The following is a 27,899-nucleotide window of genomic DNA, read 5'->3' as shown; positions in this document are numbered from 1 at the left end:
TCATGTGTCCGTAGGTTTGGTCACTTTCTCCCCTCTTGGACGTTTTTGTTTTTTTCGGTTTGTCGTTGTTGTAGTTTTTTTTTTAAATTTCTTTGTCGGGCGTCGCGAGGGATTTAAGTTCAACATGTCGAAGAAGACGGAGGAGGTGAACAAGCTGACTGAAAGCACATACAAGGTGGGTGTGAATACAACAGGTGCGACCACGACACGAGAAAAAAACTACCTCCATAACGTTACATCCATGTGTGAAACAGTCACACCCGCTGCGGCTCAACTCTACAGTGACTTTTACCTGAACAGGTGCCTCAGTTTATTTCAGTAATCAAGATGTCAAGCTGAATATGAACCTGGAATCAGTTTGGCTGATAATATATAGGCAAACATGTATTCTGATGATGTAGTATGTATTATAAGTGTCAGTCATGTAAACAAGTTATTTTTAACATTTAAGTTGCTTTCTGAGTTATTAGTATAACCTCTCTGCACCAGTAAAAATGAGAACAGACAGACTACAGTGCAGAGACAGTTTAATGCAGCAGTTTTTAGTTCAGAGAGCCAGTAACTGACTATTAGTGAGTTTGGATCACTGGTTTTGAAGAACACAGCCCTACCCTAGTAGTGCCATTTCCTCATTAAAGTGCAGCCCCTGTTGATCAGCATCATTTGAGCTGCACTTTAGTCTACTCTGGCATCTGTGCCACCCAGTAATTAACTTGAATTTACTGTCTAAAGATAAGTGGGTGCTGTGAGAGGGAATTGCTGTTCGGATAGTGTCCTTAAAAAACGAGTTTAATAAATGGTCAGTTGCTTCATGTGAAGTACTGTTTGCTATGTGACTTCATTGGGGGTTAAAAGATGGATGTGAGCCACAGATTCACCAAATCCCACCAAGAGTTTTAACTTACCACACTGCAGCCAGGTCTGCATGCTGCACTCCACAGGTGGCAAAGTGAAGGTGAGTATGTGTAAAGAGGCTGGAGGGAGGAAATGAAAATGCTTTTTCTCACAAGCATTTAGCCTTCTTGAATAGCTTTTATCTGCTGGCCTCCTCCCCGGTACAGCCCCCACAGATCCTTGGTGTGATGAAATGCAGGAAAAAAGACTCCAGGTTTAATAATTTAGCTGGCTGTGTGTGTTGTGTGGTAAGATTATACAGCAAGCTCCTCGGCAGCCGTCACCTCTGGCTCACCGCTATAATCAACGGTTGCCCAAGGCTCCCAGAATACTATATGTTTACATGAGGAGTTCAGAAAATTAGGGAGAAGGTGTGTTGCCTTTGGTGCCCAAAGATTTCTATAATGTGAATGATTTTAATGACAGTTTACACGTTTCATGGATTCTGAAATGAGAGGATCCTAGGTGCCATCAAAGGTCTGAATCAGAAGTGGGTGATCTCTACTGGGCTTATGTGTTACTTAAGGTGGTGGTCTACCAAAGTTGTAGCATTTCTTTCATTCCGGTCTTGTGTGTGAACCTAAGCTAAGAACCTAACCTGTCATAGTCATCACTACGTTAGACATGATGGGGAGAAAGAATAGCTCAATAATTAACATAATTACAGAGATAAATGCTGAGTCTAAGACATGATTACGGATGATGGTTTCACCCTCTGACATTGATGAAGGAGTGCTAAGAATGAAGACCCCGCTCCTGCTGGGTTTTGTCTACGTTAAATACCCAAAATGGTCTCTTCTAATGTCTTCATTGTTCGGTAGGTTTTGTTTCCTGCCGTAATGTCTTTCATTCTCCAATCTCTCTTCTCTTCTTGTGTCATTTTCCACATAACACGTGCGACTGCTTGCTTGGCATGCAGGTGAAAAGGTCCTAGGTCATAGCTCCTGTTAATGAATAGTCAAGAGGGAATTTACATAACTGTGTGTATTTAATTCTTACCCACCTCAGTCAGGCGGACAGTCACCCACACGTTAAACCAGAAGTGTTTCAACCACACAACAATTAAAACCTTGAATGGAATTATGACTAACTGTCTCTCTTCTGTCTCCACCCACCCAGAGTGTGATGGATCACTTCAACCCGGGACTGAGGAATCTGGTCAACCTGGGCAAGAACTATGAGAAATCAGTGGCTGGTGAGCATTTTTACAACATTAATAAACATTTACAGTAACAGAGTTTAGAAAAACAGATGTTTGTATCTAGAAGGTTAAAGAGTGGCTGGGAGAGACATTTACTAATGAAGTGGTCGTCTTCCTCATTTGTCCTCTTCGTTGTCAGAAAAGTGTGTTTTGTTCACACTTTTAGTACAGGTTTTGTTTGAATAGACCTGAACTTTTTGTTTTTGGTGTGTGTGTGTGGGGGGGGTTCCGGGTATACCAGGCCAGACTTTACTACCTATTAGAGAGCATATATTTTTCCAACACTATTCTGACAAACATTAATGATCATTTTATCATTTTCCCAGCAATGACCCTGGCGGGAAAGTTGTATTTTGATGCAATGTCTAAGATTGGGGAGAGTGCTGCAGTGTCTCCTGTCTCCAGAGAATTAGGTAAGTTTCCATGTTGCCCTGTCCTCTGGCTCTCTGCTGGGATAAACTGGGGGAAATTCTGCAGACTGTGGAGATGGTTCCTGCTTTCCTGAAATGGTTGTTTATCTCACTTTGCTCTCATTTATTGTTGGTTTTCAGGGGTGCATGAAACAGTATATGTCTGTAATTTGTAAATTATAGCTGAAGAAATGAAGGGAAGATCATTTCTTCTACATCCTTTACATCTGACAACAGTTTCTCATTCTACCCTTTGTATAAATGCTGCTATGCAGTTTTATAGCACATGTATTTAAGCAAACGATCAATGAGGTAAACGGTAATAAACACAAGATAAAGCAAGGTAACATAAATCATCAATCAAATCATAAACCCCCAGTCACTGGTAAGTACTGGCAAGTAAGTCCATCTCCTGAAAGTCCTGATGGCCAAACCTGGTCACCTTTTTCTTCAGCCTGGACAGAGGAATCTGCAGTGAGTCTCATAAAGAAATAAATATTTGATATAGAGTGGAGAACCCATGCGATGCCTTACAGCTCCAGTCATTCTTGTAGATGTGGTTGTGGCGTGGCTCTTCAGTTAAAGGCATTGCTTCTGAATCTTGAGCAGACTGTTTTGATGAAAGAAGGTAAACAAGAAGAGTAAGTAAAAGTGTGTTCTGTCAGATCTTCTCATTATCATTACAAGCCAGCGAGCACTGTAGCTTGGACGCAGCAGCAGTTACACTTTGATTAATGCCAGCATGATGCTTGTGATGGATGTACTTCTGTGCGTGTTGTAAGCTTAGAAACACACTGCGGCGTATGGTTTGTTTGGTTCTCTGTTCGTTTCTTGCCAAGTCCCCAGGCTTCAGTTCCCACAATCTCATTTGTAGTCCAAAGATGTCTGGCATCCTAACTCTTTGTCACTAGTGGCACACTTTGATTTAACCGCTGTATGTCTCTCAGCTCCCCTGCTGATTAGCAGCAAAACTGCTAATTAAATTCAGCAGCACAATGGGAAGTGCCACCTGGTGTTGTACTGGTGTCAGTCTCCTGGCACACTTAAAGTGACACTCAAAAAATGAAACATTCAGCCCGTGTTGACTGCCTGTAAAAGTTTGTAATTTATGAAGCGCTGTGGCTGGTCAGCATAAATTCATGTTAGCCACGATTGATTCTAATGGTGACAAGTTTTTATTGTGCAAAGTATTGTGATTATAAATCCACAACTCAGCTGTCCATCCCTCCATCTGTTCAGCCTGTCGGGAACAGTCTTTGTTTCTGTAGCAAAGACTTGACTGTTTGGACAGCTGAGAAGTGACAATTCTTTCAGCCATGATTAAAACTTCTCCACAAATGTTTCACAGCCAGATTTGTCTAGATCTACAGGTTGTTGATAATCAACAAAATCAAAATATTGATATCATCACTTTATTAGATCATGTTGTGTACAGCTTGTGGATTTGTGTCTACTGTATTTTAAGATCCCTCATTGTAGTCTGACATGGCACAATCACATGGCAGAAACACTTCGGTTTGTCATCCGTAGCTTATAAAATTTTTTGCTTTCCGTCTCTGAAAAACAAACTGCCATGTCATCTATTTAAGGGATGACAAATGCTTGACACTGGATTTTCACCCCAAAATACCCAAATAGCTTAAAGAAAGCACAACTGATTTTCACCTGTATTTAATGTCCACATGCATCCAAAAGTTGTTGTTTTTTCCTGCTGTAAGATGGCCTTGTATAGAGCAGTTTACAGTAAATCGGGTCCTATGGTGAGTAGAGTTTGGAATATGCTTCCTGTAATAGGAAGTGAAGAGGAAATGAGGGGAGGGGCACAAACAAACTGCTGATTATTTTCAGTGTCCATCTAAGTAATTAAGAATGTCCCATTTGTTTTTAGCCAATTATCACCTGTTTTAATCTTCAACACAAAGACAGATCAATTCAAAAAAATAAAAAACAGAAATCATAAGTCCTAGTGATAACGTAGATGCTCCATTAGCATTACAAAACAGTTTTTATGTAGGATGAAGCCATAATGTCCTGGCTGAGTCCCTGACCTGTGGACACACTCCAGCACACACTAATCCCTGTATGAGAGAGACAGACAGAGACAGGGAGAGGCACTCTGGTCTCATGACAGATCAGTTTAGTCTGAGTCATTATGGGGGATTATGTAGAGCGGGGGGTGATTAAATACACTCTACACACAGTCATCTAGTCTAATGAAGCGGGCCTGTAAACCCAATTGTAACAGGAGTCTGCACTGACCAGCCTTCTACTTCAACACAGACTCTGCTTAAAGAATAATAAGGAAGCAGAATTTCATGAGGTGTTTCACAAAGAGTAAGAAAGTCTCTGCATCTTGTTTCTGAGCCTGCGAATGGACGTAGTGAAGCTGCCCCGTCAGAAACCCGAGCTTCAGTGAGGCGTAGCCAACCAGAAACCAGATACACTCGAGAGGCATTGGAGGACCGGTGCACCTCGTCCTCCTACCTTCTTCCTTTAATTCCTTTAGTCTCCTTCCTCCTCCTCCTCCTCCTCTTCCTCTACCAGAGTTCAGATGTCAACAGTTGTTTCATTCAAGCACTCGGGTGTCTGACTTGTTTCCTTCTCTGGTCAAACCAGGAGCAAGAATTAAGATCTGAAGGACCAGGATGTGTAGACATCATGAGTTTTGCTGTAGTCTTTATATCTTTTAACTGTATTTGAAGTGAAAGACTTACTGATGCTAAAATAAGTTGTTGGTTTTCCTCAGAGATTTTTCCCTAAAAGGACCCTAAAACTGTTGCCAAAAAATCATAAGAGTGTTTATTAGCCTGTGAGACTCCATAACGGTGCAGCATTTTGTTGTCCGCAGGGAACTGAATCTCATCCAATCTTGTCCTTTTACAGCAGAAACGGCTTTTCAGATGCTTCATAGTCCCACACACACACACACACACACATATGCGTCCTTTCATGGTCGTGGCCTGTTTGAATGGCGTCAGGCCCGCTTTACATAATCCAAGCATGTTTGCATGGTGCGTCAGGTGGCTCTCTCCGATGCCAGGATTATTTTGCCCACAGTCAAAAACAGTGGAAGAACTGTGGGCCGCTTTGAATGCTACCAGCAAAATGTTGTTTTCAAAATCTGCTCAAAGTAGGGAGTTGTTTTCTTTTTCTATTTTTTACTTTGTTCTACTTCCACGGTAGCCACAGAGCTCACGGCTCAAGAATGGAGCATGATAGCATTTTTGTAATTTTGTATCTGTTGCAATCAAGTGATCATTGTTCATAAAAGGCAAACACACACACACACACACACACACACACACACACACACACACACAGACAAGTGTGACCCATTACATCTGCACATCCTGGAATATGAAAGGAAAGAAACACCAATAGCTTTTTATTTTTTCTTATCTTTCTTTGTCTCACTTGCTCTCCTACAGGATGACGTATCAGAACACGACATGTTTGCCGGCATGATTTACACCTCACCAGAGGCAAGGTAGAACTGATTGAAACCACTAAGTGGTGTTGTTCAAACAGCACATACTGACACTGTCACATGAACTCCAGTGCACTAAGGACAAGCAATAATTCACTGTAGGTGTTGTGATGTCCTTCACATAACTCGACTGTATAGAAACAGAGATGCAATAATGATAAACCTCCTCACATTTGTGTCCTGTACGGCTTTTGTGTTTGAGTAACAGCACACTGTATTAGTGAGTGCTCAGTGTTTTCCAGACATGACACCAGACCCTTTTACAGCCCTTTTGGGGAAACAGGGCTGTGGGCAGCCCATCTGTATTGTGTGGCTTTATCTCAGCTTGGTTTTGTTAGCTAATGGCGGTGGATTGCTTCTGGTGTTATCCACATCATGACACACTTTTGCCCTCACACCTTGCTCGATCCAGAGCACCTGTTTCCCGGCAACGTTTTGTACAGACCGTGACAACAATAAATAAATGAGCGTGGACTGCTGGAAAGATTCCTTTGACAGTTGTGTGCAGTCAGCAACATGACACATTTGCATTGATTTCATTATTCAGATGTAGTGACATGTTGACGACTCACAACGTTAACCAGTCTGTCAGGTGTTTGACTCTGTACCACACCCGCTGACGTTTTTAAGATTACGATGAGGGGACTTTAAGACAAGATGTGTGTCACTCTGGGTTACTTTAAACTCAGCGTCCTTCTGAGTAGGTGGTAAACTTTTCTTATTCTTTGCCATCTCTTTTCTTTAATGTTCATGTACCTTTTCCTACCTCACTATATGACTCCTTAACACACACACTCCCCTCTCCTCCCTTCCTATCCCAGCTGTTGTCCCCCCCACCCCCCAGTCCCCTTTCTCCTAATCTGTTCTATCTGCTGAGCTGTTTGAACTTCGCTGAGTGAAAGAGCCAGTCTCGCCATAAGGCAAGGTGGGGTAGTCGAGGTGTAGACAGACAGAGTGGGGAAGGGCAGTGTTTACATACTGATGAATGTACAAGTCATAGTGATACATCACACTGGCAGCCTATTGAATGTCTGTCAGGACGTCTGTCAAAAGGAAACTGGATTTTTTTTTTCCACTGAAGGCACCACCTCTGACGGTATTACATACTTTTAGATATTGATGGGTTGATATATTGAATTTGAGAATGACTGTCAAGGCACAAGGACAGCTGTTCCATTTTATTCATCTTTAGAAAACCTTTCTGTGAGTGGTGTATTTGCTGAAATGCTGGTCTACAGCATCTACAAACCTTAACAAATATGGAAATATTGAATGACTAAAGTGTTGTTTATTCACTGAGCCAATGCCTCCTCGACGTGATGACCCAGCTCCTCCGTTTGTTACAGACAAATTAGCTGTTCAAGCCGCTGTATGTGTACAGTGGAAAATCTGTTTTAGATATCTCAAGGCTACATCAGTAGTAACACCCCTGTGTACAGTACAGCTGTACTTATTGGCTACAGAAGAAGATTTTTTGTCGTGACATTTGCTCTCTGTACACGGAAAATAAATGCCTATGGGAAAAGCTCAGTGCGGGAAAAAGTCATAACATGCAGTATCAAGTTTCCACTCAGATGATTTGCTTCCTGCTTTTATATCTGAAACAACACATGATGCCGCAGACAATCTTCAATCTGTCGTGTGTCCTACATCTATGCTGCACAAACATACACTGTACACTTCTATAGTTTTAATCATAGTTGGAGTGTATATAGCATGTCTCTCAAAGGACGTCTTCCAATAAACATTTCTTGAACAACCTGAAGTTGGAGCCACAGTTGAGCGGCTGTAGTTTTGACTGATTCTCCGTCATTCTCTCTCTTTTGCTTCTTGAACTAAAAGTGACCCTCCATCTGTGCTAAGACATGTTTTCATAATCATTGGCCCACACATTGTTCCTTCATGTCTACCAGTCATCTGAGGGGTGTTAAAAATGGTGTTTGGTGTCAATGGACCTCACCAGCCAAACACACACACAGGCGTGTAAAGACACACACACACACACACACACACACACGCAGAGGTCTTTTCAATATGTGAGCAGCTCTATATCCAGGCTACAGAGAAATATGTTCAAAACAGACACAAGGCCATCTGGCTCAGAGAAGAGTTACTGCTCTTAGTGCTACATAAAGCTTCACAGCAATGACACATTAGTGTACTGTGAGCTATAATTTATTACATTAGTGGTCTTTTCTTATAACAAGCTTAATAGCAAGATATATTCATGCATTTTTGATTGCAATAGGTTTGTTTTCATTTGTTATTTGTTTGTTTTTATGAGAAAGACTTAAGTAAAATACTTAAATACTGTTAATTCCAGAGTTGATGATATGTTTTGATGATTTTTATGAGGACTTTTAAATCATTGACAGTGTGCTATGTACTGTTGCGGGGAGGTCAATAGGAAATTTAATTACAATTTTCCACATAATGTTTGTGCTCTGTAATCCTAATTTGATTGCATTTGTGAGCAACATGCAAAGACAGAAGGTTATAATTTGTGGCTGCCTGCCATCTGAGCTCTTTTTGATTAGCCGAGCAGGAGGTGGTCCGGTTTTTCTGGTCCAGGCACATGTGTTTATTTTTCTTTTCGTCTCAACGAAGGGAATCCTTTGTAACTTAATCTGCAGCCGGTGACATTTGATGATTTTTGAGGTTGCAAATGACACGTATCATTTCTCAGCCATACGTTCATATACAGTGTATATATACAGTGTATGCATTGTGCTCATTGTGTGTCTGTTCAAAAGAGACAGAAAACAAGACAAACAAGACCAAACAATTAGATTACTGCTACTTACTGTCTCTCCTCTGACATTAACCTGCACATTTTGCTTCCTCCTTCTTCTCTCTGTGCTGCAGGTGTAGTGCTGATGGAAATCTCAGAGGTCCACAGGAAGGTTCATCTTGAGCTGGAAGAAAATGTGAGCGCTGCATATGTTTCTGCACTTGTATACACGCTTCCTGGAAATTTTTGTGCAGCCTAACTGCTCCCTAATTGCGTTGCCTCACCCAAACTCACTCTGTCAGACACTGTCGCTCTCTGAACCTGTTGCTCTGTACATTTACGCCAAGCATCATTTAGTGGCTCACTCGGTCAGCCAGCAGCTTTCTCTCTCCTCCTTCCACCTTTTGACAGAAAGACACCGCGTCTTCTCCTTCTTCCCCACTTACATCAACTACAGTAGCATCATGGACAAGCAAACTACACAGAGGTTGGATGAGGAAGGGAAGCAACAGGTTTGGGGTGTAGGAGCACCTGCTGGTTTATTTCCTTGCTGAGAACAGGGGGCAGGTCTCAACATGCCCCAGGAAAACACCAGCTGGAGCTGTTACAATTTGGTGCATTGAGTACAGTCTAATTTAACACCACAGTAGAGCTGCAAAAAATGATTCTTTTCATCATTGATTAATCATTTTTTCAATTACTTTATTAATGATTTAGTCTGTAAAATAGATTAATAGAAATTAAAGATAAATGCTCATTATAAGTTCCCAGAGCCAAAGGTGTCATCTTCCAGTTGTTTATTTGTTAAAACAAGTTAAAAACTTTTGTGATGATATGAGGTAGAAAAAAGCTGCAAATCTCACATTGGAGAAGTTGGAGGCTGCTGCTGATTAATTTTCTGTTCATCCACTAATTGAATAGACCACAATAATTGGTAACATTTACATTTTCACTGGAGTTCTCTTCTTAAAATGCTGCACAAGCTTTGTGCTTGGGAAAATAGATGATACCAAAGTTTGAACGTAACGTGTTGAAGTTGAACTTTGGGGCCTCTGAGACATTGTTGCTAACAGCATCAGTGGGTGGGCTGACTTATTAATGGACTTCAGTTTGTGAGTCACAGCATCAATTCAGGTCAGAGAAAATGATGGAAGAAAACATCATGTCGTGTGTTGTGTGCGCGACAAGGTCTCCGGGGCCACCTGTGTGTGTTCAGTAATGGGGTCTTCCAATTCATCGGTCCGCCCCATGTGGGTGCCGCCGCTGCATCGCGACCAGGCTGTGGTGATGGGAGCGCTTCGACACCCTCACACTAATGAGAGGGAGCTGGAGAGAAAGACTGTGGGCATTCCCACGCTTTGTTTCTGACTCATTCATAAGCGCAACCTCGGACTTGGCTCTCACCCCCGCACACACGCTCCGATGATCACTCTAAATGATCACTCTCTATTTCTCTCTGTGAGACTTACAGTATTTACCCCGTGTGCTGACAGCAAAGCTGACAAACTGTAGCACTTCATCCTCACGTCAAGTTTCTAATCACCAGTGTGTCTTCCTCCCCTCTTCTCTCTCTGGTCTGTCCTCCTCCTCCTCCTCACCTGAAGTTTAAGAGGTTCCACAGGGAGATAATAACCGAGCTGGAGAGGAAGACTGACATGGATGTCAAATACATGACAGTGAGTAGTTCTGTGTGTGTGTGTGTGTGTGTGTGTGTGTGTGTGTGTGTGTGTGTCACTGCATCCATCCCCCACATGAGAACACACACCGCCATATGAAAGTATGTTTTGTGTTTTGTTATGTCTTTGTTGTCATCAGTGGTTTGTTGCCTGATACATTTAGCATGTTTATTAATTGGCTACAGGGAATTATTGTGAAGTACACATAAACACATCTGTACGCTGAAGGCCTTAGTGTAAAACATTTGATTATCAAGAGTTGTGAATCATGAACAGGATGAGCTGGTACATGGATGGAAAACTGTGATCACTCAATGACATGAGTGTTTCATTCACACTCAGACACTTGAACCGTAATCTAATCCTGTGCAGCAATTCAGTGCTATCATTTTCTCAATTTGACTGCAGTCATGGCAATTAGTTTACATCCTAATGGGAGTTATTGCTGCACGACAGCACAGAAGAAAAACAAGCTTCTATTTTCCAGCAAATCAAAGGTAATGATAACACGTGTTTCTGAAACCCCTAGAGATGTATGGGTTAGATAACTTTTTGAAACTTCACCAATGTTTACACAACAAAATTGCAAATCAATATCGAGCCAGTTATTCTAAAAGAGCAAACTCCCAGTGTTCAAGTGCTCACGTGGATCTATCATCTGCTCCAGGCCACGTTTAAGAGGTACCAGATGGAGCACAAGATGAAGCAGGACTCTCTGGAGAGGTCCCAGTCAGACCTGAAGAAGCTGAGGAGAAAGAGCCAAGGCAAGAACGCCAACAAGTACGAGAACAAGGAGAGCGAGGTGAGACAGACGTGGACACGTGACACATCATACATGGACGCTCTTTCTTTTACACACTCAACCTTGACACCCGAGACACACCATGTCAAAGCCGGTGTAACAGTAGTTGGGGACAAAGTGTGAAGTGTCTGGTCTGTGCAGTCATGCAGGAGAAGATCCAAGTTTGTGTGTTGGCTTCTTTCGCCTGCCACACAAATACACCCGCATGCAAATCCTCTCTTGCTCCACCCGCATGCTCACTGATGAAAGTGGACACAAACATGCAACCTTGAGCTTCTAGATATAAACGACTGTACAATCTGTACAGTCGACTATATCGTGCTGCACCCTCCCCTCACTTAAATCATCTGATCATGAACATAAAGTGGACATTTATAACACTTTGCTACCATGTCAAACATAGAAGAGGAAGTATTAATCCATGTGGACTCTTGAGGCGTTGCATTGTTTGTTTAATGCAGAATTAGCAGAAGTATAGAGTGATGTTGAACTGGATAACTTTAATATTTCTTTCTAGTTGTATGTCTATGCTTGGTTTAATGGTTGGAAGTGTCCAGTTGAATCCACGGTAAAGTGTCTGGGGTCCCTTAGCAAAGTACTACATAGTAATATGTTTTGATCTTATGTTGGCATGTTAAGTCATTGCAGCCAGTTTGAGTGGTTATCACATGGTGCCACCACAAACAGTGACTCTGAACAGAATGAACATTGCAGAAGAGTTTAATCTCAAAGCTGCGACCCTGAGAGCACAGCAGCCTCAGATCTTACGTAACCTTCCTACCATCGATCCAGTCAGGCAGGCTGTTCGCCTGAGTGTGTGTGTGTGTATGTGTGTGAATGTTTGGGTTTGTGTACTCTGTCAGCACAGTCCACCCTACCCCTAGCCTGGCAGAGTTAAAGTGAGAGAGAGGCAACCAAAAGTGAATTGCATCACCATCATATGTTTATTGCAGCTGTAACCTTCTACATAGACTTTGATTTATCATCACCCTGAAAAAAAAGTACTGGATAGAAACAAAAATAGCGGCAAAAACATTCACTTTCTCCTGTTATGTAAACTTGAATTGCGGAGTGTAAGGATCATGTGGTAAGCATGCTGTGAACCCGAGCTGAAGCGATTAGTCGATTAATCGATTTTTTAATTGACAGAATGATGATCTGTAACTTTTTTGATAATCGCTAATTGTTCCTGTCATTAATATTGACAAAAGTGCTAAACATTCTCTAGTTTCAGCTTCTCAAATGTGAGGATTTGCTGCTTTTCTTTGTCAAACAACATAGTAAACTGAGTAACTTTGGGTATTTTGGCTTTGAACATGTCACCGGCTAAACAAGATTACTCGTTAATGAAAAAAGTTAGTTGCTGTCCTAAATGTGTTTGCTTTTTAGCATAAATTACAATGTATTTTGACATAAATACATGCTAGAGAATCTGAAAAGATTATATGATTTCCTCTTCTCTCCTTTTCCTTTTCTCATTCCTTTTCCCACTATATCTCTCCCCCTCCTTAACCTTCTTCTATTTCCTCTTTTCTTCTCACCCCTCCTCTCTCCCTCACCTTCTCACCAGGTTGTGAGTCATAGTGATCGCTCACTTATCTGATTTAAGGCCAGGTATTAGGACTTAGACGCCCGACAGACACAGCGATGGGCCGGCAGACAGACAGACAGGGTGTCAGGGCTTAGACACAGGAGTTTACAGCAGCAGATGATTCTCCAGACACCCAAGACACTTCAAAGCCAGGGAACGATCCGTCAGAGAGCAGAGACGGGATTTAAGAAAGACAAAAAAGTGAGAGTGCTGTCAGAACCGTCAAACACCTGATTAAAAGTTTTCGTCTCTGTACACAAGATTAGCAAAGATTGGGATGTGTATCGAGGCTCTTATGTTAGGAAAAAGTGTGTAGTGTGTTTTTCTCTTTCTGTCTTATCTCTCTGTTGCCATCCCTCGCTCTTTCTTACCCATAGTTCTCGGTATAAACATAGGTTGTCCATAGCAACAAGCTCTCTGCAGTGTTGACAGAGGTAAAGTGATTAAGAGGGTGTGTGTGTTGAAATAGCATTTCACACTCCCCCTTTCTTTCCTCATCCACTTGTTAGAAGAAATTATGCCGCCCACTTCTACAGTTCTGCAAAAGGTGTTCACTCTCCCTTTTTTTCTTCCTTTCTCTCCCTTTATTCTGTTCCATTCAAATCATCTTTATCAGCATGAAATGCTTCAGTATTTCTTGCAAATTAAAACACAAGAATGGATCAAATTAATTAAAAGTTTTTTAAAAGCATGTGATACATTTAGTAAATCATTTCAAGGATGGTAGAACATCTCAGTTAGCTAAATGAATGCAAGTCATTGAAGTGAATACATGCTTGGAGATCTGAGGCCAAATACATAAAACACAACTAAAACTGTGTTTACACAGACAGAAATATGCATATGCATTCTTTTAATCTTCTTTTCATTCATTTTCATTTCTTCACATTTACTCCCACAGTCCACCACAAATGGATTTATAAACGCCTTTAAACCACCGTTATGTCGATACTTGTGCACGCTCCACCGCTCATTAGACCTGTCAATGAGAAGAGAAAGTACAATTACAGTACCGATTGTGTCAAATCAGCAAGGTTCTCCAAACGCAAGGCTGTGGCTATTTATAGCACCCATTCGACTAATTCATCACATGTACCTGTGAAGCGTCATCACAGTGATATGTCAACCATCATTATTAAACGCTAGAAGGATGATCAATGATTGATTTATAGAGCTCATATGGAAACAGACTTTACAAAGTGCTTCACAATTCAGAATAAAATGAAAAGATCATTAACAGTGAGATGATGGCTCAGATGTAAATAAAAGTAATGATCACAGTCATCACTCAAATATTTTGCCTTTGATTGACATTTCATAGAACGCTGTGTAGCCATAAAAATAAAAACACAATCAGTGAAATTTACAAACAACCTAAACCAACAATGTTTTACTATAAAGTTTACGTCTCTCACCTTATAATTCTTATCACCTGCAGCTATCTCTAGAAAACTGTGTGCGTGACTGGTCTGAAGGTTGCGTGAGGTTCGCATTCTTCTTTTATAAGTATCAGTTTATGTGTGGGAAATGGGGTATGCATAGTTTTTATGTTCGTATGTATAGTTTATACATATACATGGTGATAATCGGATGGTGTTACACATCCAGCAGACCCCCTTTCCTCTTCAAGTGAAAGAATTTGGGGAAGGGTTTTTATGTTTTTGGTTACATTGATTACATTTATAATAAAATCTAGAAAGATCGGCAGCTGTAATATCAAATATTCTTGTCACTTTGGGCAGTGTAGAAAAGATTGCAGTGCAGAATTATCTGCTGGTTTGTTCCTTCATATGGATGTTGAGGAATGTGAGGCTGAAACCACAGCTTCGCCTTTACTCGTGTCCTTGTGAAAAAGAGAATAAATCCAATTTTCTGGCAGGTTTTTTACTGCGCATTGATGATTGGTGTACAGTCAGTCTTTTCATATATGCAACAGAGTCAAATACTTTCTGGAAGTCAACAGAGCAGGAGTACACTTTAGAACTTTAGTAACACAAAGTTCAGTTGAAGTATACGACAGTTTCTCATAAACCCGATCTGACTTTGGTTTCATACTTTATGTTCTTTAAAAATTTAAAGATATTCATGAGATGATTATGCTGCAGAAAAGCTTGTCCTTATAGCAGTAGGGTGAGATTATGGGATGTCCCAGGTGCAATGCAAACATCTGGGACAGCAAGGTCTCTGGAAAAAAGCAGAGGCAGGAAAAGAGGAATAAAGGGAGATCAGCTGGGCAGTAACGAGAGGAAGAGAGCTATTTCTGCTGTTATTTGTGTAGGTGTGCATCAGGAATTTGCATCTGCTTGTTTGTTGACATGTAACCTCAAAGGTGGGCCTGTTATCATAACGTCGGGTATTGAGCGAGCTATCAACAACTGTAAATGGACGGGTTCATGTAAGGACTTCCTGGCATTAGAGAGACAGACGGGCAGAGAGACAGGTTCTCATTCGGTCAGGCAGACAGACGGCACAATTACTTAACTTTTGCCACTAGATATTAAAGAGATAGCTACCTTCTTTATCATCCCATGGTAAATATATTTACTGCACTTATTTGGTGTTATTTGTGACACACACTTCAGCAGTATTGTTTTCTCTGTATGAGTTGTGAGGGCATGTTTACGCTCAGATGGAACAGTTATACAAACATTTTGGTTCAGTAATTAAATGGGAATATAATCATCCTCTTAATTTTATACCTTTATGTGACACTCCATATTGATTTGGTTGAACTTACTAACATTCTCCTACGAATTGTGCAATATGTTTCTGGTCATAGTTTAACGCAGTAGATGAGACTCTTTTTAAACACAAATGTACTTCCACACCTTCCTGGTAAATGAAGCCATTTAATGCTTTATCAGAAGAGGACAGTTATGAGCGCTGAATAGAGAGGGTGTGTGCCATTGTATTAACAGCCGTTACAGGCGTGCCAGTTCCAGTTGGATGAGGATGATGACGATGATACAGCTCACGTGTAGCTTTGGCGAGGAATCGGGGACAAAAGACAATGTTAGAAGAGGAAGAAGAAACGATTGGTTTCATTACGGCTACTGCTTTTTTCTGCAACTCTTCTCAGTTTAGTTCACTCACATCTACTTTTAATCATCTGGAAATGAGTCTGTATGAAGTTCACAAAATAATAATATCAAATAAACCAAGATTATGAAGATGATGAAATAAGTGAAAGGGGATAAAAAAGATCAAAGCTGATTTCAGAAAGACATTTTCACATACACACACAAGGACACACACACACACACACACACCAAGATGCTTTCAGTAGCCTTTTGACCTTTTATAATCCCAGGCTGTCAGTGTAGATAAGATGTCCCTGTCCTCCTCCTCCTGTTGCTCTGTCCTTTCACTAAACACTAAATGCAATCTGTCAATACAGTAAACGCTAGTCTAATAACACCTTTACCCCTGCAAAAGGGAGATTAGGATATTCAGAAAGGAACCCTACTGACTTCATATCATTTGTCCTTGTTGGGTTTGTGTACAGATCGTCAGTGAAAGGGAACTAGATGCCTGCAAACCATGTGGCCGGGAAGATAAGACACAATGATCTGTTTGTGAGACAGAGGATAACAAAGACAAACCGATCAAATGTACTTATATACTATTATATAATATTATATTGTGCATGTTTGTTTGTTGTCAGTGCCTTGAGACGTTGACAAGCCGCCAGATGGACATGCAGTTGTTCATCGCAGATGGCTGTAAGGAGGCTCTGCTGGAGGAGAAGAGACGCTTCTGTTTCCTGGTGGACAAACATTGCTTGTTCTCCTACCAGACCGCCTCCTTCCATGACAAGGTGCGAGACGCTCCTGCCACTCGTTATGTCAGAATCACACAGTTTAAACACTTTAAAGTGGTGGTGAAAAGCTATCTTTAAGTTGGACTTAAATATGTCAAGATTTTTAACTGTTCTGACGTTGAGGGACATCAGATAAAACATTCAACAAGTATAAATCTAATCAAACGCCAGCCAGAACAATTTATTCCAAAACCCACAATCTTAGGACTCTCAATGCATCGTGTTACCATAGTGATGAATATTTTGTGTGTGCACTCTTTCTACTGATCATGTTTTTCCTTTATCTTTTCTTATGTCCGTGCCTGCTGGACAGGCCAGAGACATGCTGACGGCAAAGCTGAGCAGCTGGCAGGACCAGTGCAACGATGCCACCGACATGCCAGAGAGCGTCTTGACGATGATCGAGGGACTGCGCACGCCCGTCTCCATCACGCCTCTGCCCTCTCCCTCCCCGTCACGGCACAGCGTGGTATGATGGGAGCGTTTAAGGGACAAATAAAGACGAGTTCTCGTTCTTTATACTTTTGTGTTGTAGAAAAAAATATCTCAAGATAGATTTATACCTGGCTGTATAGGTTTGCATATTAAGGAAGAGAGAATTGGGTTCAATGTGGAGATGTGGAGTGGATATAAATACCTCATATATTATGTAAAGACACGTGTGCTGAAATAGAATTTAATTATCTTTATTTTCTTATTTTAGTCAAGATTATGCATGTGTTAATTACATTTATTAAGCATGATGTAGCTTAATATTCACGTTACTGTATCCCTTATCTTCTCTCATGACTGCTGCAAGACAATAGTTAGTTACAATGTCTCTTGTCAAGATCACTGTGTTGGATCGGGCACTAGATTGTAAATTCATGCTAATCTTGCTAAATATGCTTCATAGGTTTATATTTAGCTTTTGATGAGGACACATACTTAATATTTGAATAAACAACAGTACTTGCCTCACACCTATATGTTTGCCAATGTGCTAACATTAATGTCCTTGTGGCAGAACATCTCTGCTCCTCCGGCCCCACCTCTGAAGGCTCAGACCAGTCCTCTGGCTAACATGTTCACCCAGGAGGAGAGCAACACCACCCGTGTAAACACCACTACCAACAACAGCACAGGTATTACTGCATGGAATATAGCATTGGTTTTCATTTGGCTCCTCCCTCTCAGCGAGGAGAGTGCAAGAACCGTCTGTTCTTTCCTGAAATGTGAATGGCTTTATCTCGCCTAGAACAATAGCATCTGCTTCACTTGGGTTTGGAGGTTACAATCTATTGAAATGGTTGTATTAAATAAATGTTCATTATATATGATGTGGTCAGGTTTTAAGATATTTCAGTCTGGACCAAAGAGGTAGACTGACCGACAGACAAATCTACGTTGCCTCTAGTATGTCTATTAAATGGGTTACCATGTAATGTGCTACAGATATTCAAGGTCCCTAGGGGATACATTCTGAATGTTGTTGATCCTCCTTTGGCGCCACCATGAGATTGACCTTTTGGTTTACATTAAAATATCTTTGGTACAGACATGCACGGTCCCCGGAGGATGAATTGTTATCACTGACCTTTCATCTAGCGCCATCATAGATAGATAGACACTTAAATAAATCCCTGGGGGATCAGCCTCACAGAGCCGTTAGCATGTCTTTAGATTCTTACTTCTTCTCACTGTTACTCTTCATCCTCACGGTTCTTCCTCCCTCCCTCCCTCCCTCCCAGACCACGGGAACAGCGAGGACAACAGTCTTGCCAGGTCCGTGTCAGTCGCCACAGGCCTCAACAACATAGTGAAGAGGCCACGTGTGCGCACCGTCTTCCCCCACACCGCCGGCAACAACAGCACACTGCTCAGCTTTGACGAGGGAGACGTCATCCTCCTGCTGATCCCCGACGAGAGAGACGGGTGGATGTACGGAGAACTGGAGAAGAATGGAAAGTGAGTCGAATCACACGTGTCGCATTTGTCTGGTACAGATATGTGTTACTAAAGACTGTAGTTACACAAATAAGGGACGGCATGTGCACTCGCTGTACTGTACATACAGACATCCCAATCAATATTTACCTCATTAACCTTATATTTCAATGAATATCTTGTGTTTGAATTTACTATAATCAGCACCTACCTCATCATGAATTGTTTTAAACATGTCATGCGTCCCCCTACCTGTCAGGTGATTGACAGATAGTGAGTTGCACTATCCTAACTGGCCAGATGGTCCCTCGCCTGATTGTTATGCTGACCATGTGCATGAATGCACACAGCTCTAGGCTTGCCGAGTGCTGCCTGAGTTGGAACACTCGCTGATAAGGAAATCAAAGTAAAGTATGGCCTGAGGGTGGGATGTACGATAGCGGACTGGAGCGAGGCAGAGAGAGAAGTTCAGAGTATCACCTGCCCTCCCACACAGACAGGCACCGACCGAGCCCGCTCTCCCCGGGTCTCTGAAGTCTGACTTTTTAAACAGGGATTTGATCTGAAGTCCTTGGAAGTGTGTTTTTGAATTTTAATCATTCATCAGGTTTGATCTTTATGACTATCAAGGGAAATTACCTGGAAAATATATCCAAAGAACTGATCAAGGGCAGAAAGGGATCATTTCTGAGTTGCTTTCAAAAGTGCGGCTGCCGCAAAGTAGAACTTTGGTCTTGCTGCCTCACCGCTGTGAGCGGGTCGAGCTGGAGTGCCTGAAGGCTTAAAAAGTGTACATCATCGTGTTTATCAGAGCACAGCGTCTGATGAGATAGACTTTGTGTCCCACAGGAGGTTTGGCTTTGATGCATTTGGGTCTCTCGCTGAGTTTCTCCCTTTGTCTTATATCAGCTTTGATAGTGTATCCCAGCAACGCGCCTGGCAACACCTAGACTGATTCAGATACCCACACACACTATTGATGGACTGAGGAATAAATGTCAGCAAGACAGAGAAACATTTGAATCACATCACTGGTAAATAATACACCACAGCTACATTTGACAAATAATGACATCTGACACGGGACTATGCATATTATTATTATTATTATTATTATCATGGTCATTTGATCCCACTGTCTTATCATCCGAGCAGGCTTGTTAGTAGTTTTTCTTGCCTGTCCAGGAAGAGTCAGCAGGGGAAAGTGAGCACCTCTGGCCAGCATTACTACTGAGTTGTCCTTGAGCAAGGTTTTTTTTTTTATTAATGCCAAGTTGTTTGAGTGAACCTGTTCAGTGGCCAGCAGAAACATGTGTTCACAGTGGAAAACCCTTCCTTAAGTAAATAAAAGCTATTATTAATGTGAGTGTAACTGAGTGAGGTGTATTTTCCATTAGAAACCTTTTTATCGCAGGTACACGAAGGAAACGCCTATTCTCCAGGCCAAATGGGCAAATATTACACATGGAGGGAGAGGCTGACCGGCTACACACTGAGGAACAATCTTCTACCATAACAGCACAATGGCACACAGTCCTTCGTCTCACACACAGCCTCGCTGTTACTTATTTTTTCCTGTTACTCAAACCTTTTCATACTCTATCATAAAAAATCCTTTTAGATGTGTTTTGATTGTGGTTCTTTTTTTATCAGATCTAGGTGAGAAATTAGTCACCTTAGTTTAATTTAATCATTCGACTAGTGTGATCACGTTGACCTCGCTATGTTTTTCAGTTGGCTGCTTTAATTCTCTCTCTGAGGTCACTAGAAACCTTGTAGGTCCCTGAAGCCTCACTGACACGTTGTCCCATTTATTAAACCAGCGCTATTAAAGATTTATTCGAGATCCAAGCAAACACTTTCAATTGTGTGTCAGCTCGGCAGGTTTGAGATAAGACCTTGAACACGAGACCTTAGAAAAGACGGGAAATAATCTCCAACCAACAAGGAAGATTTGTATAAGATAGAATCCATTAAAATAAAGGTAAAGGGCAGATGAGATGGTGACCTCTGTTTAATAGTCAGAGGCGTCCATTCATCAGGATGTGTTATCTGCGATGAATTCCAGCTTTTTGCTACCATAGTTACCATAGGCATACATCCACGCAGTATAAACTTATCTCTTATATCGTATCTCAACGATACTATAATGTGTCTCTTTATCTTCTCTGTATGTCTCTGTATCTTCTGGTTCAGAGTCGGAGGAAGTCATTGAGTTGAGGGCAGAGCAGCTCTTCACTAATCATTCAGAGAAGCTTCCAGATTCCTGCTCAGTGAGAGCTGATAGGGAGGCTGGCAGCAGGATAGACCACAGATGTAATCGTCCCTAACTTGGCATCTCTCTCTTTGTCTCTGTCTTGCAGGAGGGGCTGGTTCCCTTCATCTTACTGCCGTGCACTCTTAGAACCTCTCGTGAATAACAACAGGTAAGGAGACTCCTCGTTCCAGCCAACACACACACACACACACACACACACACACACACACCTACCTGCAGGTTTCATGTTGCAGCCAGCTGTATTGTTGGCAGTGTTTCCTCTAGTTACTCCTGTTAGAGTGATAACCTTTCTAATCCTATGGGGGACTCTCCCATTCCTCAACCTTTGATTCCTTAAGTCACAATCTGCTTTCAATCTCCTCAATCATTTAGCCGTATGAAACTTTTCTCTATGTGTTGTGCTACATGACATAACACGATGTGAAGGAGAAGACTTTCATGATACTCGTCATGTATTTATTTTGTAGGATTCATAGACCCTAAAAAGACTTTTAAGTATCTTTTGCTCTCATAAATATTGTGTAACTCTCAAATCTGTATAACTGAAGTGAATCTAAAATTGGACTTTTCAGACAAGCTCAGCAAAATATCAGGAAACAGGATGTTGTGTGCTGAGGAATAGATTTAGCTGCTGATGAGAGAGAGAGAGAGAGAGTGAGAGAAGGTTCAGAGAGTCGACTCCAGCCTTTTCTTCAAAGAGACTAATCCCTGTCGGATTAATTTATTAGATCTTAATGTGCTGCACCTCCCACAGAGAGGCTGCCAGCCAACTGCTACCAGTGAGAGGAAACAGAAAGTTTAGACTACAAGCAGCGCTCGGGGACTCAACAACACTTATATACATCTTTGTCCTTTTGTCCTTATGAGGACCCTCCACTAACCATATTTAGTCTGTACCACGTGACTTTAATCTTAACATCATGCCTACAAGCCTAACATCAACTTTAAGATTAACCTTGATTTAATTCAGTAACCCTAAAGCCTCACACAGCCCTTGAAGACAGAAATACAGGAGCACACACACATGCCAGGAGACTCATGCAAAGTCCTGTAATTAGTTTGATTAAGTGGCCTTTTCCCTCCCCTTCTTCTCCCATCTTTCTTTTCCTTCATATATCTGTGATCTATGTCATGTCTCATCCCACCCCTCCTCTTCCTCAGTGTGTCTGCTGCCCCGTACCGCAGTAGAAGCGTGGTCAACCTCCACCACCAGGACACGGAGACGGACGAGGCGACCATGGTACTCCCCCCGGCGGACTACTGTGACACCCCGCAGCGCAGCGCCATCAAAAACAACATCTTGTACAGCAGCACCGTCACCACAAATAACAACCACCAGCACTCCCCCACGCCCTCCGCAGTCTCCTCCTCCTCGTCTGATCACCACACGGTCAGTCAGTGGGCCTCTGATTCAGCTGATGTGCATTCATCTCACATTTTCACGGGTTTGGCAGTTTAAGCCATGAGTAAAATGTTCCAGTACGCCTGGTACAGTTAAGCCCTGCCTTTTAAAATGATTGTTGTAAGAAATGTAATCAGCCCAGAACAGTTTGACCTACTGTCTTCTGCCAGACCTTTCTGCTGTGCTGCCACTGTGAGGTTACGTCTCACCTGATACCTGCTGCAGCATGGCTACTGTACCCTCAGCTGTGCAGCCTTATCTTGACTGCTGATGACAGTGTGTGTGTGTGTGTGTGTGTGTGTGTGTGTGTGTGTGTGTGTGTATATGTGTGTGTGGTGTCAGATTAGCTTTTTATGTCTGCCTTGGAAACCTGACCACTCACAGTGTCAGCTGACATACACAATAAAAAATCAATTATTGGGACTCGGGGGCAGTTTAACACTGAGTTTGCTGTACGTACAACTTCTGTGGTGTTGATATCTCATGAAAAAAATGCATGTGAGGCACAAGTACATCCTGGGCTCATTGTGGGTATTTTCATTCTCTGCTTGTACAAACACTTCGGCTTTAGTCTCATATTATTTGCAAGATTAGATACTAATATATATACTGATACTAAATATCATAGATTATGAGAAAGATACAAAAGCAGAGATATTCCTGGCCTCAACATGAGGCAAAGGTGGTCCATAATGTTGGAGAATGGCTCATTAACTATATATAAAGACAGCAAAGGTGTTGCTTACCTTCATTATAGTGTATGTGAGGTTTAGGGTTGCTCAAACTGCACAAGGCAACTTGACTAAGCAGCTCACTCATGTAAAAGCCTCCAATCAGGTGGGTTGGAAACTTTGTCCACAGGTTACTGGATGTAGAAACATGGCCGTCTGCGTGTTGTCCCAATCATAGACTGGTGACCTACTGCATCCAGGGTATACGCTGCCTCTCGCTCAGGGCATTCTGGGTCCTTTCCAGCCTCCCATGACCCTGAACAGGATAAGCAGTTATAGAAACTAGAGGGATGGATTTTTACTCAGACTGCACCATAAACACCCACCTTATATTAAGATAGACTGAGAAACTCTTTTTTTGTAGGAAATAAAATGGTTAGAAATGTGTTTAAAGTCCACCAGCTTCACTCCCTAATTTTTCCTCTCTCCAAAATTGCTGTCAGAGGACTCATGTTCATGCTCACATGGTTGTAGGGGATGAAGACAGAGGCTGAGCAGAGCACAGCTGCCAAGAAGATCGCATTTGTTACAATAATCCCAGGTGTGCTGATAACGAGTCTCCTGGAGTCTCTTCTCCAGTAAGAGGCAGTAACATCGGGATAGAGACGAGAACAGTCAGCTTGGTGTCTACCAGTGCACACAGAGCACCTCCCACACCTCATATAATGATGAAGGAAGCTTTCTGTATAACATAGCATTATTATTATATTATAAATATATAACATTATTGTTTCAGCCATCTTCCATACCAACTTGGCTTCAGTTATTACTCTACGAATGTTCTTCCTTTTGCATGCGATGCAAAGCATCAACCAAAGTTGCGGTTTTCCTCTGCGAAAGCCTTCATAGTTCATTGTGCTGGATGAATGTTGATGTGTTGTGGTACCTCAGGGTCAAATACACCTGCCCTGTTTGCACAATCACATACACACCTGATGCCCTGCATCACACAACACTGCTTCTACCTGTAGAAGTACAACTACTCATTAACCCCTTACTGTTCTCTAACAGATGAGAGGTTTAAGTGATACACTGTACATGCCATTGATTTCCATTAGTTTCCTTAAGTTTACTTTAACCTTAACTTACCATTTGTTGCAAGTCAAATCAAGTTTCATGTTTTAAACTTTGTCCTAAAACATATTTATTGATATTTACTTCATAAAATATGTTTATTGTTGCACCTTTCCAACTGTATTATGCACATGGAAGGCCTAGACAGACACAGTGACAGCAGAATACAAAAACAGGGAAGTTACACAGACACAACACACACACACATGTGGCTATTCTGGTAGGTTGTGATGTTTGACCCAGACAGAGGTTCAGTGGTCAGATGGTAAAAGGGGATACTTTTCTCTTACTCGCCTCTACAGTATTCATTATTCACCACTCATCTGGTCCACAGCCACGTTGCAGACGTACAGTACCAACGGTTACCATGCTTTTGTGTGTGTATGTCTCCGTCTGTCATGCCTGTCAGTCCACGTCCAGCCTACATCTCTCCACCACTGACTCTGCATTATGGTGGAATTCCACTCAGGGTGAACCCGATACCCACCTCTCCCTCTTTGTCTCTTCATTCTTTCAGTTTCTCTCGTCGTCGTTTGTGTGTTTATCTCCACATCTGCACACTTGCCTCTCTTCGTCCCTTCCTTCATTTCCAGGGTAGTTTAGGTTCACTTCCAGGGAAGTTTATCCTCCATTCATTCCTAGTGACTCACAAACTTTAACTCTGTTCAAAACACACACACACATGCACAGATCCCAGAATAGACTTGCGTGTGGGAAAAAGTTCTTCACTTCTACAGTAGACTATAATACTCTGGTTTATGGTCAGCTCAGTGTATGAGTGGGTGGCTGAGGTTGTTGGTGTGTGCACATGTTTGAGAAGAGTGTTGTGGCTGCAACAGTCATGAACATTATTGTCAGTAGGATATGTGTGCTGCGTCAGTTTTTGTGCTGATCTGGTAATAAAAATATGGACATAGATGTAAGCGAGTGTGTAAGAGAGGAAGTTTCATTTCCCCATAGTTCTTTGTGTTTGTTTTTCTGCCTCTGCTCTAAATAGAAGTGGGCATTAAGCCAGAATCAGGACATCTGTAATCTCACAGTGCTATTTCCACATATTTTCACTTGCTTGGTGTTCTCAAACTGATCTGTATCTGCAAAGCCATTTTTCAGTGCTGCAGGTTGGTCCAGAGAAGGAAAGGTGAGAGGAGGGGAGGAAGGGGAGAGGAGGGCTGGGGGAGGTGGGGTTACCCTGGAATGCACTGTCACCATGAGAAAAAATGTACCCTCACTGGTTTGGTGCTTTGTGCTGAGGAAAAGAAACGACTCACAGGAATGAACATATTTAGAGGACAGAGAGAGAGAGAGATATCTGAGAGGCTGAGATCTACAGAGAAAGTTCAAGCTCAGCGTAAAGGAAAGAAAAGTTTGACAGAGCAGAGCAGACAGAGGGGAAGACAGTCTTGCTTCCCCGGTTCAGCTTGTTGACTGTACAAGTGTAAATTCAACTGCAGTCAAGGTTCGACAAAAGCAGAGAGACACTGAATGTTATTTGGAGAATAAATTAGAACTGTTCACATGAATAAAGAAACGTGCCCGTTACCAGCCATGATTGTTGCTACGTGATGTGTAATCCAAACATCTGGAAGAGGAGGACAGATGTTAAACTCTTTGTGTCCTGTGTGGAATAACAGCAGTCACAGTCAGGGAGAGGGACTGAAACACTGAACAGGGACATCAGTCACGCTTTATCCACGTCTGACCTCTTGTGGAGACTCTGCAGTACTGCAGGTTGATAACTGGAAGATCAACAGTTTAACTTCAGCACTTGTGCTGATAAACAGTTTACAAAACAGGGGTTGTGTCTGAAAGCACTCCCTAATTTAGTCCTGCACTGCTCCCTGTACAATAAACACTATTAGAGTTAGGAGTAATAGAGACCTCTGACATAAATGCGATTTGGGACGCAGCCTGTGTTTACGTTTCTGATGTGTTTCACAGGAAGATTTTTTTCTGTGTGTGTGTGTGTGTGTGTGTGTGTGTCTGTCTGTCTGTCTGTCTGTCTGTCTGTCTGTCTGTCTGTCTGTCTGTCTGTCTGTCTTTTATATTTGCGCAATTAGGCTGCAGGTAGATTTGCTCTATTTTCCACTTCCCAGTCACTTTTGTCACTTGGTTGTCTCTCTCATACATAGTCTCCAAGCTGTAACCAGGACCCAAAACGTACAAGAGCAGTATGGTTAGGATGGTGTTTTAGTCACATGTTCTTTTTTTCCCCTTTCACTTGGTAATAATTGAGGGTGTATTTTAGGGTGTAATTGCTGTACGTGTCTTGAATCTGCCAAAACATGTAAAACCACTCATTACTTTTAAATGAAAATTATACTTGTTTAAAAACAGTCTTGAACAAAATGCTCATCTTGAGTGGTGAACCCGGCCCTTCACATCGTGTTGTGTTCGGGTACAGTGGCTCTGACATTGGCTCGTCATAAGAAACCTTTATGCGGTTGATTGTGGAACAGACTTGAATTTCCAGAAGGTCCAGATTCCATGCACTGTCTCATGACATGACACAGCGCGCTGTCCTTCCCACGCTCTCCCTCTCCCATCCATTCATACAGTATGTCCAATCCTTCAGCAAAATATGTATATATGTGTGTTGGGTTATACCGTACATCGATGATTGAGGTATTCATACTGAAAATGTGTCATGGTCATGTATGCACTGACTGACAGTGTGGCCTTGTGACTCAGGTGATAGTGACTCTGTGTTTTCTCCACAGTCAATCCAGCCTAATGGCGTCTCAAGACCTTCGCCTGCTTACCTCGCGTAAGTCACATAAGAACATGAGCAAAATGATGTGCCTTTCTCTCACTCCGACATGCACTCATCACTCATTTCTGCTGCTTTTTCACAGGGGAGGGAACCCATTTGCCACAGTCAGACTACGTCCCACCGTCACCAACGACCGCTCCGCACCGGTCATTTGATCTGTCCACATTTTCACACAAACTCCTCGTCAACCGTCCTGTCTCATCTTTCCCAGGACGTCCAGCTCCTCCTGGTCTGGATGCCACCAGACAAAACTTGGCCAGTACTGAGAAAAAAAAAAGCCATTTGAAACTGGGATCCCCTTACTGCTGCAAACTGTCCTATGGAAGTATTTTGAGACCACTTTATTCACAGAACAGATGCTCATGTATTTAAGATATATATATATTAGACATGGAGTATATATGTATACATGGAATAGATATATATATATATTCCATGTCTAATTTTTGTCCCTCTTGTTTGTGGTGGTGATATGTAAATGACCACATTCTTACCTGCACTTGAGAAACTGATGAATAAAAAAGAAAATGTATTTATACTGTTGATGTTGCTTGTTCATCGTCAAACTGACTGTTAGAAATGTTTTTCTGTTGCCATAGGACAGTAGAAGAATGTACTGTAGAGGACCTCTGCATTTCACCTTCGGGTCCTTATGATAATGTTGCATCTTGATACTAAAATAATGTTATCTGTTGCTGTTAGGAGAGAAAATTGCAAACTTTTACAAAGATTCACCCAAAAAGTTACACAAGTGATTTTTATCCTCGAGTCTCTCTTGTATATACAGATGCTATAAATATTGTCCTTTGCCATCTAACTTCACTTTTTGTAGAGCTAGACGATCATGGAGACAGGACTTTTGCCTTAATGACACAAACATACCTACTGTAAAAAAAAATACCATGCATCTGTTGCATTCTTCAAATTATGGACATGAGTTGTGACAATCGCCGCATCCTCACATTGGCCGTGCAATCATTTCTGCTCTAATCATCACACATGGCATTTAAAGACCGCAGTGTGTACACTTGTTTTGGTCTTTGGCCACTACACCCTTAATATAATATGCTGTATGACAAATAAAGATTATTTCTTCAACTTGCTGT

General features: G+C 41.9%; 1 protein-coding gene across 1 annotated transcript; it reads left to right on the top strand.

Moving 5' to 3' along the window:
* On the top strand, positions 1-27,891 carry LOC139299895 (BAR/IMD domain-containing adapter protein 2-like 1). The gene is made up of 14 exons (XM_070922843.1): positions 1-175; positions 2,014-2,089; positions 2,422-2,508; positions 8,858-8,919; positions 10,328-10,399; positions 11,067-11,201; positions 16,457-16,609; positions 16,926-17,081; positions 17,619-17,736; positions 18,343-18,559; positions 20,902-20,964; positions 21,978-22,206; positions 26,741-26,787; positions 26,876-27,891. The coding sequence occupies exons 1-14, from the start codon at positions 125-127 to the stop codon at positions 26,946-26,948; spliced, it is 1,539 nt and encodes a 512-aa protein (XP_070778944.1). The 5' UTR covers positions 1-124; the 3' UTR covers positions 26,949-27,891.
* The last annotated feature ends 8 nt before the right edge of the window (positions 27,892-27,899 follow it).

This window comes from Enoplosus armatus, chromosome 17 (assembly GCF_043641665.1).
Source record: "Enoplosus armatus isolate fEnoArm2 chromosome 17, fEnoArm2.hap1, whole genome shotgun sequence".
Classification (NCBI taxonomy): domain Eukaryota; kingdom Metazoa; phylum Chordata; class Actinopteri; order Centrarchiformes; family Enoplosidae; genus Enoplosus; species Enoplosus armatus.
The sequence above is the reverse complement of the archived record's forward strand: the minus strand, read 5'-3'. Positions and strand labels throughout refer to the sequence as shown.